Raw genomic sequence first — 12,346 nt, forward strand, 5'->3', positions numbered from 1 at the left:
TTCTTTTTTTCACGCAGAATTTCTTCGTAGCAAGCTAATAATTTTTTTATTCCTTGCTTTGTAGCTATAACGCGTTCTTCGTTGGAGTCTATGCTTTCTAAAATTTTTAAGCCCTTTACAATTGAGCCCTTTTAAATTTTCAACCTGTCAAGTTTGCAATTGTCATGTGCTTTTCGCCGTTGCTTCATTTAGGCCTGTAGCACGTGCAATATCACATGGTCTTTCATTTCGCTCAAAGCGTTTCACAATTTCATATTTTTTCTCTATCGACAGAGGCGGACTGGCCATAAGCCTTACCGGGGAAACCCCGGTGGGCCAGTGTGATTTTGGCCATAAACCATAGTATGAGGCCACTATAAATTTTCCCGGGTAAGAATTTTTGATCCAGTCCGCCTCTGTTTATCGATAATTCCTTTTCTTTTTCTCTCTGAATCTGCAGTGTCTTCACCAGGACGCTTCCTTTTCACACCTTTTAATAGTGTATCTCTGCCTTTATGGTGTTGTTTATTCAGTTGCTACATGCGCGCAGCTTTGTTTATGCGTATCAAGCGTGCCTCCTCGTTTTGTAATTGTGCTTTGTTCCCTAAAAATGAGTAAAATACTTAATTAACACCTCACATTTCTAGGGGTTACTACCATAAAACAATAAAAATCCAGTTGCGTTTCGGCTAGTGAAATCTGTTATAAACTGGTACTAAACTCGATCTAATTGCATTTGCGATTATACCGATAGCTGGAATTGTGTTGGTTTTTACGTTATTATGGTGAAATGTGTTTCCCCTTCACTGATATAAAAAACATAAAAGCAGCAAAGTTGAATTTTGTTCATCTTTCGCTCTCATTCTCCGCCGTCGCACCGTATATCGATAACATATGAAAAACGACCTTGAAGATAGTGGGCGGCAGCGTTGCCAAACGAAAAAATCAAGAACCGCGTAACTCCGAGTTCGTGTAAGTCGGGGTAGCGTAAGTCGGGGTATTACTGTACATGAAGATCATTTAAGTGACCTTATGAGAATCAAATTGCATTTAGCTAATGGCACAATAATAAATGTAGATGATGTCTACAAAGTATGGACTTCTACAAAGAACAGAAGAGAAAAATTCCAAGAAAAATAATTAACTAATTGTAAAGTGTAAATTTATTGTTAACCTTTTTTTTTTATTATTATGTATGTCCCTACTTATAATGAAAACAATTTTTAAAAATATTGAAAACATATTTAATCTTTTCTGAAATTTTTTTTACTCAGGTGTATTTCTGCACTGCACTGCACAGCTATAAGAAAAATTAGCGGGAACATTGGTGCCTAATGCACCCTTTTGTTCCCTTCACTAATATGGTTGCCCTTCTCTGCACCCATTCCAGCAGATCCATAATCTTCCTAAAATGAGGCCTCCAGAGCTGTATACAGTACTCAAGATGTGGTCTAACCATGGCTTTATAGAAGCGAAGCACTGATTTCATTTGGAAAAATAAAAATTTGCAAAGGTAATCCTGTTAGGCTCATTATTAGCAGTAAATGCAGACCAAATCAAAATTTAGGCAAATCATTAGTTTAAATTTTACACCCATGAAAATAATCATGTAAAAATTTGATTGACTTCATCAACATTATAAAAGGACAAAAATTTAACAATGCTATCATGGTGAGTTTGGATATAGAAGACATGTTCACAGACATTCTGGTGAGAGAAGCAATAGAGATGGTAAAAACTAAAATAAAGGAGGAATTAGGAGTTAGAATTCTGCAAAAGAATTAGATATAATCTAATACAATGATAAATAAATTATTACAATTGGTCTTGGAACCTGCTTATTTCAAATTCAGAGGAAAATTTATATATGGATCTGGATCAAGTATGTGGATCTCTTTTTTGTCATTTGTGGCAATCTTTTTAGAAGATTTTGAAGAAAGCTTCAAAATCTTCAAAAAGAATGATATTTTTCTGACACGAGAACAAGAGTAAATACAATTAAAACGATTTTATAAGTATATAAACAGTAGGTATAGAACTATTAAGTTCAAGGAACAAGAAGAGAATAAGAAACTGTCATTTTTGGATGTGTTGGTGGAGTGAGAGAGAAAACAATTCTATTATTACTCAAGTGTATAGGAAAAACACAGACTCTGGACATTAATTTTAATTTACCAATGAATATCAAAACTAGCAGCATCAACAAAATGCTAACATGCAGAGCTATAAGAGTTTGTCGTCCAAAAAATTAGATGAGAACTTAGACACATCTCCGTACCCTTTTATAACAATGAGTTTCCACACAGTTTTATTTAGCAATAAAATTGGAAAAAAAAAAATTCCAAAGACTTTTCCAACTGACTTTCAAATCCTGAAAATTGATTTAGCTCCCAGTGAAACTAATTTGTTGTTTACTTTGAAGAGAAGACAATTTCTTATGGTCAGATTTTCAACAAACTTACCGTTTTTGCTCATGGACAATTTTGCATAGCAGTTTCCAGGTCTAGATAATTTTTGTGCAATAACTAATTTTTTTAAAGGATGATATAGTCACACATGTAAAAAGTTATCAAATTGCATTTTTACCAAAGTTCTGTCCCACTAACATCTTAGCTAGTGGTGAAGGAAGCCTAGAAAATGGTTTTTGTAATTACTTTGAATTAATCTTTACTTCTCTAAAATATTTTTGCAAAATGTTTGCTATTGGTACTCAGTATACCTAAGTAAATAAATGCTTTTTAATATTTAAATTAAAAAATATATAATTGTAGTGGCCTTACCAGATTTCTGAACCTCCTCTGAGTGGCTAGCTCAACACACTAACTGAGCAGTGTTAGTGTGTTGAGTTACCTTGCCCTATAGCAAAAGGAGTAGTTTTTTTAAGCCCTAATAGTGACATAATAGGGAATAGACTAATGGTGTCTCACCCAGAAATAAGGAATGACGAGTTTTACTGTTTCCTGTACAATGTGCCAAGGATAAGTGGCAGATAAGCTTTGCTTAAATTCTTCAAAAGGCAAGGTTTTATTCTTGGGAAATAATTACCTCCAAATAATTTATACACTTGGAGGGATTGAATTAAAAACAGTAGAGGAAGAATGAGATTTGGAGATTACGATGTAGACAAACAACACAACTTAAGAAAAGACGTGAGTTTCTTTAAAAAGTACAAAGATGGTCAGTGTGCCTTGCAAGGCTGGCAAAAGGGTGCTTATATGAGGTAAGACTCGAAATATATGGGCTACAGGGTTTGGCAATAGGATACCTTAGAAGAGGATCTGATTGAAGTTTATAAGTTATGAGATGGGACAGTCAAATGAATCAAGGTGAAATTTTAACAGTATTAAGAGGAAGGCTTCCTTTAGAGCAAACTTATAATAATTGGAATAAGTTGTCTCTATATAAAGTTAAATCCAATAGCTAAGTGAAATTTGACCAGGTCCACTACTAGTAAACCAAGAAGAGGATATTAAAACGAATATGAGGGAATAGTAAAATGAATATAGTTAAAATTTTTACATTATTAAAGGAAGGGAGGTTAAGACTAGGTTGTAGAATGTTTTTCTTTACCCAATGAGTTGCTAATTAGTGGAATAAGTCACACTTATGTACCCACCGGGTTTAAAAATTATTGGAATAACTAATAAGAAATGGAATAAGTTAATAAGTAATAAGTATAACATATTCAAATTTTTTCTAATTTGTAGCTAATGGCTTATGGCAATTCAGTCAACTGGATCAGTAGTAAAGAAAGACAAGCTTCTGCTAATATAGCAAAATTACCCTCTGTAACAGTCTGGTTAGTATGATACATTGTCATCTTCCACTCATTTGAAGAGGTCTAGGTTTGATTCTCATTGATGACTAGAGGAATTTCAAAGTCCTCTTCATTCAAGACTGTAGTTAGCTGATCTGGGGTGGGGGATGTAGAGTTATTTCCTGTGAGTTATTGTGGGTTTTTCATGCAAAACATGCAAATTAATCCATGAATACAAAATTCTAAAGATATACATACTACACTTACAGTTATGAGCAAGTGCTTGGGAGCCATTAATCTCAATATATAAAATTTATTTAATATTACTACTACTGCTACATTGTCAAACATGAATTATGTTTTTAATCTTTCACAGTGCGAGTGAGTGCAAGTACGTACAAGGCTGTGCCTGCCTGACAAAAAAAATTTCATTTAACCTTAATGAGTAAATAAACTATAAAACAAACACTTACCTGGATAAACAACCCTTTCTACAGAAGGATGATTTTCCAAGAAATGAGCTACAGCTAAGGCATTTTCCATGTGCTTTTCCATGCGAAGAGCAAGAGTCTTTAGACCACGCTTTACTAGGAAGGAGTCAAATGCTGAAGGGACTCCTCCAAGTTCTAAAATCAAATGAATATTTTTATAGTAAAAAAATATCAATATATTTATTTTAGAAAACTTATTTTTTAATGACACAAAAACAGAATTTATTGTATCTTAATAATTATTACATTCTAATAGTCAGTCTTCATGATACTCTTTTCTTTTAAATAGTCAAGCTTATTTATTAATGCAAATCACTTGGCTTCATAATTTGAAGCACGCTTAAAAATGTATCTCCAGATGCTATTCATATTTTAGGGTCAGTTTATGAAAGAAATATTGCAGCAAAATATGTGAGTTTATGTATATTATTCTATCAAATGTAGCCAGACAACAGCAGTAAAGGAAAACAAGCTTTTGATAGCACAGCAAAACTTGGCTTTCTCCACATAGTTAGTACTGCTATTATTTTCTCCATAGCAGTTTAGTCAGCATGATATAAGGGCTGTTCAATAAAGAGTGTCATACTTTTTATTAATCATCCATATTTTTATTGTCCTTTTGAAAGTAGTCCCTATTTGAATAAATGCATATACTCCAAAGTTTCTGCCATTTTTTGCCATGCATTTGAAAATTGCCTCTGATAACTTTACGACTTCTTCTGATGACGAGAAATGTTTTCCTCCTATTTCTTTTTTCAAATTAGGCAATAAAAAAAACTGTAGGGTCACAATGGATGAGGAACACACCTGACAAGCTAAGTACTCCATGACAGTATGAGTAATATGAGGTCTCGCATTATTGTTATGCAGCATCACCCAACTGCATGCAGTTATGGCTGTTTGTGATGAACGTTATTCCCAAAAAATGTGCAGTACAGTTCACAATTCAGTTCCCATAACAGCTGTATTACATGGCACAACATGCTGTAAACATTTCCTTGAATGTCAAAAATAATTATAGGGATAGCAGAGACACTGTGTCATGCAGACATAAGTGATGCTGAATTTGAATATGGGGGGAACAATGTATGCAGGAAGGACAAACAAGACAGGAGGGGTGGAGGAGTTATGCTCTTATTTAAGAAGCATATTAAATGCAAGGCAGTGTGCCAGTCGAAATCAGTGACCAGTGCAATCTTGAATCAGTTTGGTGTAATATAAGCACTGGGAAAACAAAACTGAGAGTAGGAGTGTGTTACAGGCCTAATGACTGTGATGATTATACCAAACAGGTATACAGAGAAATAGAGTAGACCAGCAGGTCAAAATGTCTTATAATGAGGGATTTTAACTTTCCAAATTTGATTACAGATTACTTGGTTACAATTACAATACTGATTACAGATTTAAGGCTTGGTCACTCAACAACTAGCAAGGTTTTGTGGATTTCTTGGATGACTGTTTTCTACAGCAGAATGTTAAAGAGGCAACAAGAAGAAGCAATACTCTTGATCTTGTTATCAGCAGTGATTCTTCATGCATTAAGAATCTACAGGTAAAAGACCAACTGGGTGGCAGATATCATAGTGTACTAATGTGGAATTTAATTCAAGACTTGACTACTGTCAAAAGTAAAAGGAAAGGCTTTTAGCATTAGGAATGCATAAGATGCAAGAAAGCAAGCTTATACAGCTAGCAAAAAAAAAAAAAAAAAAAAAAACCACTTCCCATTCACTTGCTGGCTAAAGGCAAATTTCTGCAACTATCTTTCCTCAATTTGAATTTATGCCCCCTCAGGTGTGTAATCTGAGCAAGAGGGAAGAATCCCATCAGCATTGAGCTTGCTGAAACCATTCAAAGCTATATACACCTCAAGTAGATCACCTTGCAGGTGCCTAGTCTGCAGGTGCTGCAATTTGCAGAACTTAAGCCTTTCTTAGTAAGTGCACCCTTTTGTTCCCCTCACCAATCACGTTGCCCTTCTCTGTACTTGTTCCATCAGCTCTACATCCTTCCTAAAATGAGGCTTCCAGACCTGTATGCAGGACTCAAGATGTGGCCTGACCATTGCCTTATATAAAGGGATAATTACCTCCTTATTCCTGCTAGTAAAATTGCTGTATATCATTGATAAGACTCCATGAGCTGCTCTGGCAGCCTATCTGCACTGCTCTGAAAACTTCATATCTGACTGCACAATTACCCCAAGGTCTTTTTCATTCTCCAACTACCCTGAGTGCAGTACCACAGAGCTGGTACATTAATCTGGGGGTTACTTCTACCCATATGCAGTACTTTGCATTTGTCAAGGTTAAACTTCAGTTGCCACTTCTCAGCCCATCTGGCCAAATTTTCTAGATCCTGTTGCAGTAGCACACTACCATTACTGTCATTAACAACCCTGCCAACCTTTGTATCATCTGTAAACTTAGTCATTAAGCCACTATACCTTCATCAATATCATTGAAAAATATAGAAAACAACAGTACTAACACCAAACCCTGGGAGACACCACTAACAACATAAGTCCATGACAAGCAGTGTCCATTGGTAACCACTCTGTCTTCTCCCACTCAACCATCCTTTTATCCATAGCAGCAACTTTCCCTTAATGGCATACTCCAATTTGTACAGCAGCCTTTTATGTGCAACAGTATCAAGAGCTTTCCTGAAATCCACGTATACGATATCAATTTTTTTTTTGCATCCAGTTCCTTTTTGATTGGATACTACACCGTAGTATCTAATCAAATTAGCAGGCAAGATTTCCCCTTAACAAACCTGTGCTCTGTCTGAACTATATAACTACAGTCTTGTATAGATAATCCTGTCTTGCTTTTTTAACCAGTAACTCCATTACTTTCTCTGGAACAGAAATTAAACTAGCAGGTCTGTAATTGCTCGTACCCCTTTGTGAATTGGATACAGATTTGTACTTCTCCAGTCCATGGGGACCTCCTTTGAATCCATGGACGCTCTCATAATTATGGCTAAGGGTTTGCTTACTTCCTTTGCTGCTTCCCTCAATATAATTTGATACATTCATCCAACCCAGGTGACTTTTTTATGTTTAATTTCAATAATTTTCCCTCCATTTTCTCCCTTATTACAAAATCATTTAGCTCCTTATCAGAGTTTCATAAACTTCTGATCTCCACTTTTCTACAGAATTTCTCATGTGTGAATGTAGATGCAAAATACTCATTCAATTTGTCAGCTACCTGAGCAGGATCCTTAAGAGTCAAACCATCAATATCAAGTGGACCAATCTGATTCATTCCCTTCCTTCTATAATTTACAAGTACATAAGTAAAGAAGTCTTTGCTATTTTTCTTTGCATCCTTTCCAAAGATTTCTCATAATCTGCATTTACATGGCTAACTTCTTTTTGGGACTTGATTACAGACTAGCTTATATCTACCATAGGCTCCTGTGTTACCTGATAATTTACATGCATCCCATGCATTTTGTACATTTAATAAATTTAGGCCTAAACATTGAACAGTCTTTCTTAGTTGGTATGAAACACCTAGTAGCTTCCAAGATTAATTCCTTGAATGCTTCCCATTTAGCATTTGTTGTTGGTAACGTCATCAGTTGGTCATAATGTGTAGAATTTAAAATTGTCTGAGACCACCATAGTCACCTTCAGGAAAGCAAAAAGCCTTCCCTTTACCCCTGATGGTAGTTACATCTTTAAGTAAATCCTATATAAGTACACTGTGATCACTGCTACCTAGTGATTCTTTTATCTGCAGATTCTTAATGCATGTATTTTGCTTTTGCAAGGGTGACTAGAGTAGTCTCAGTTTTTAAATTCTGTGCAGTGGGACTAACTGAAGATAAGACAAATTATGAAAAGTCTCTGGTAAAGAATGCACAGAAAAGCAACAAAGGATTCTATCCTTATATTAGCAGTAGAAGAAAGGGATTGAAACACTTTGGGTCACTTGATGTCAATGGGTTTGTTGAAAACCCTGCTCAGGTTACTGAAAATTGAATACATATTTTGTATTTACATTCATACACAAGGAATTCTTTAGGGTAGGGGATGCAGAAGTTTATCAAACTCTGATGGAGAGCTTAATGACTTCGTGATTACTGAAAGGAAAGTAGAAGAGGAACTGTCACAGCTGAGCATGAAAAAGGTACATGGGGTGGATGGAATCTATCCAATTATATTAAAAGAGGCAGCAAAGGAGGTAAACAGATTGTCAGATTCACCAACAGATTGTCAGATTTTAAAGGGGGTAAAGAGAATATTATTATTCATGTGGGGACTAATGATATTAAATGTACACGATTGATGATTTGTTGAAAAAATACAGGACCATGCTGAGGAAATGCCGCGAGCTAGCCCACAATGTCTGTGTCTGCAATTCTGCCCAGACACGATAGGAGGGATTACATGTTAAGAGCCTTGTGGATTAACTCAAGACTTGAAGGAATCCACAAGGCTTTAGGGGGGGAATTTCTATCAGCATGGCCCACACTTGTAGGTAGAAGGAATTTGTTTTGTAGAGACGGGATACACTTAAACAAAGGTGGTGCAAAAGTTTTTGCCAGTATTATTGAGGATACCTTAAAGTTCAGAGAAACTGCTAGTTAGGGTTGGGGGGGATGTGGGTAATACTGACACGCGTTTATCTGATAATATTGGTCAAAGTAACTCTTGCACATACCTTAAGAGTTCTTATCTGTTACCCCAACTGAACGTATTATCTAGATGTTCTGGGGGCAGAAACGTTTCACGTGAGCGGGTAGATAATATCAGGGAAGAGAGCCTAAAAAACTTCAAGGGTTGTGTTAGGGTTGTTAAATATACAAGAACAGTAAATCTTAATTGTTTATACAGTAACTTTAGAAGTGTCATCAATAAAATGAGTGAATTCGAACTGCTGGTTAAAACAAGTAACGCGGACATAATAGGGCTTACAGAGACGTGGTGCCACCTGCAAATTGGGAATGATGAGTTTACGTATGGCTTGTATAATGTATTTAGGAAGGATAGGGTAGATAGAAGGGGTGGTGGGATAATGCTTCTTATCAGAAGCAGCCTGAGTGCAACAATAGCTTTCCCAGATTCAGACATTTCACATGCTAGTATAGAGTCTGTATGGTGTGAGATAGTTGGAAACAAAGGTATAATGCGAGTAGGAGTAATCTACAGACCTGGTGATTGTGAAGATTATGACAAAAGCCTCTACATGCAAATGGAATGGGCAAGTAAGCGTCAATGCCTAATTATGGGTGATTTCAATTTGCCTCTAATTGATTGGAGTAAATGGGAAGGAAACTCGACATGGGGAACAAAATTTTTAAATCAACTAGATGACTGTTATTTGTATCAACGTGTCAGGGAAAGTACTAGAGAAAAGAATATCCTAGACCTCATCATCACACATGAATCAGATGACATAACAGGGCTGACAGTAGAGGAACCAGTAGCAGGAAGTGATCACTGAGTTCTACGGTGGATGATGACAAGAGAGGTAGCAGAAGTAAAAGGCAAAGGAATGGGTTTTAATTTCAGAAAAGGAAATTATGATGCCTTAAGGTACTACATGGCCTCTATTAACTGGGTAGATATCGTGCAGAAAATGAATACATTTGAACTGTGGTACGCTTTTAAAACATTAATCACATATGCCTTGAATGCGTATATACTATTAAAAAAATACTCCACGAGGAGGGTTCCGAGTTGGATGAATAGTGAAGTTGCCACATTACTTGAGCAGAAAAAGGTGTCGTGGAAAGGTTACAGAGCAATAAAAAGTACTGAAGCCTATAATAGCTACAAGGTGATGTGTAATAGAGCCACAGAAAAGGTTCGACAGGCAAAGGCAGTTTATGAGAAATCACTAGCAAACAGAGCAAAGAGGGGGTATAAAGAATTCTTCACATATATAAATGCCAAGAAGAGCAGGACAAACCAGATTGGACCTTTACATAAGGGAAAGGGGATAGTATTAAATACACCAGCTGCCGTTGCAGATGAACTCAACAGTTATTTTGCATCGATATTTACAAATGAAAAACCTTTTGTGGCAATGGGAAATTGTGGGAGCGAAGTTAAAAAATATGTAATTAATGATATTGAAATTTCGCAAGGTTGTTTAATGAAAAAACTTTCGAGCTTACAGACCAGTAAGGCTCCTGGAGTTGATGGAATATACCCTATAATCTTAAGGGAGGCGGCAAGCGAGTGCATTGAACCATTGAGTCTAATTATGTGAGCATCACTAGACTCTGGGGAGATTCCGTTGGATTGGAAAAGTGCAAATGTATCTCCCATACATAAGGGTGGCTCTAAAAGTGAAGTTGGAAATTATCGACCTGTCAGTCTGACTTCAGTAGTAGGGAAAATCATGGAGGCAATGATCAAGGGTGGAATTCAGGATCATTTGGATCGAATTGAAATTCTCAAGGATACTCAGCATGGTTTTGTAAAGGGAAAATCATGTTTAACAAATCTGGTTCGCTATTTCGAAAGGGTCACTCACGAGCTGGATTTAGGGAATAATTTCGACATTGTTTATTTAGATTTCAGCAAAGCTTTTGACTCAGTCCCACATGAGCGGTTGCTTTATAAGCTGGAACAGGTTGGAATCACTGGGAAAATCCTTAGATGGATAGAAGGATGGCTTCAGGGCAGGAAGCAGAGGGTTGTGATAAATGGCTATTCCTCAGATTGGGTTGATGTAAGAAGTGGGGTTCCCCAAGGATCAGTATTAGGACCACTGTTGTTTTTAATTTTCATAAACGACATTGATGAAGGGATAGAGGGCGTGATGTCTAAATTTGCAGATGATGTTAAAATTGGTAGAGTAGTTAATGATCACTGTCAAGCTGAGCTTCTTCAGAGAGACCTAGATAGACTTCAGGAATGGTCAGAAAAATGGCAGCTATGCTTTAATCCAAAAAGTGTAAGGTTTTACACCTGGGAAACAGTAATCACAAAAAAACTTATTCACTTGGTGGAGTTCAACTAAACCCAGTACTGGAGGAAAGGGACTTAGGTGTTACAATACGGTCAGACATGAAATTCTCTGAGCATTGTAAACAGGTTGCAAGGAAGGCCCATGGTGTCCTATCGATGATCTATCGAACTTTTGCAAATAGAGATAGGGATGTGATAATCCCATTATATAAGGCTTATGTTAGACCACACTTGGAATACTGTGTACAAGTATGGAGACCGCACCTAAAGAAAGACATCGAGCTTCTTGAAAGGGTGCAAAGACGGGTAACTTGCCTGGTGAGATCGGCAAAAGGGCATCCTTATGAAGAAAGACTTCGAATATGTGGGTTGCAGAGTTTGGAAACTAGACACCTTACAGGAGATTTGATTGAGGTGTTTAAGGCTCTGAGAGGCATCAGTAAAATGAATGAGGACGAAATTTTCAAGATTATAAATGATGCTAGAACTAGGGGACATAAATTCAAGTTACGGGGGGAAATGTTTAGATTGGACTGCAGGAAGTTTTATTTTAGTCAGCGAGTTATAAATTAATGGAATAAGTTGCCTTCATGGGTGGTAGAGGCCGACAGTTTGGAGAAATTCAAAAGGTCATCTGGATAGTACTTTCGGGTAAGGGAAGCGCATAGGATGATAGGTTTAATTTCCTTTTTTTTTTATTAATTATTATTTATTTATTTTTTTTGTTGTTTTTATCATTGTTTTGTTCATATTTTTTTTTTTTGGCTGATGCACCATACGCCATAGGCTTTCTTGCACCATGGGGCCATTACTAATACTAATACAAGCCATTAGCCACAATTATGAGAGCATCCCTGGATTCAACTGAGGTCCCTATGGACTGGGGATGTGTGGATGTATCCCCAATTCATAAAGAGAAATCAAAAGGTGACATGAGTAATTACAAACCTGTTAGCTTAACATCTGTCCCATTGAGAATAAACGAGTCACTGGTCAAAGAAGTAATGCAGGATCATCTGGACAGGAATGTAATTATACTGCAGTCAGAGCATGGATTTGTTGAGGAGTGGTCTTGTCTAATCAATCTGACAGTAATAGATTAATATGATGCAGTGACCAAGGAACTGGATGCAAAAAAAATTTTGATAATATATATACTTGAATTTCAGGAAGGCTTTT

General features: G+C 36.5%; 1 protein-coding gene across 3 annotated transcripts in view; it reads right to left on the reverse strand.

The window, feature by feature from the left end:
* LOC150086481 (cystathionine gamma-lyase-like) overlaps positions 1-12,346 on the reverse strand; it is a 70,410-nt gene that overhangs the window by 13,743 nt on the left and 44,321 nt on the right. For all 3 annotated transcript variants that reach the window (XM_090371422.1, XM_090371421.1, XM_090371420.1), the window contains exon 8: positions 4,210-4,362. In XM_090371422.1, coding sequence (XP_090227548.1) covers positions 4,210-4,362 — 153 coding nt within the window. The remainder of the gene's footprint in view (positions 1-4,209; positions 4,363-12,346) is intronic.

Source organism: Mastigoproctus giganteus, chromosome 4 (genome assembly GCF_048544385.1).
Source record: "Mastigoproctus giganteus isolate SK-2022 chromosome 4, ASM4854438v1, whole genome shotgun sequence".
NCBI lineage: Eukaryota > Metazoa > Arthropoda > Arachnida > Uropygi > Thelyphonidae > Mastigoproctus > Mastigoproctus giganteus.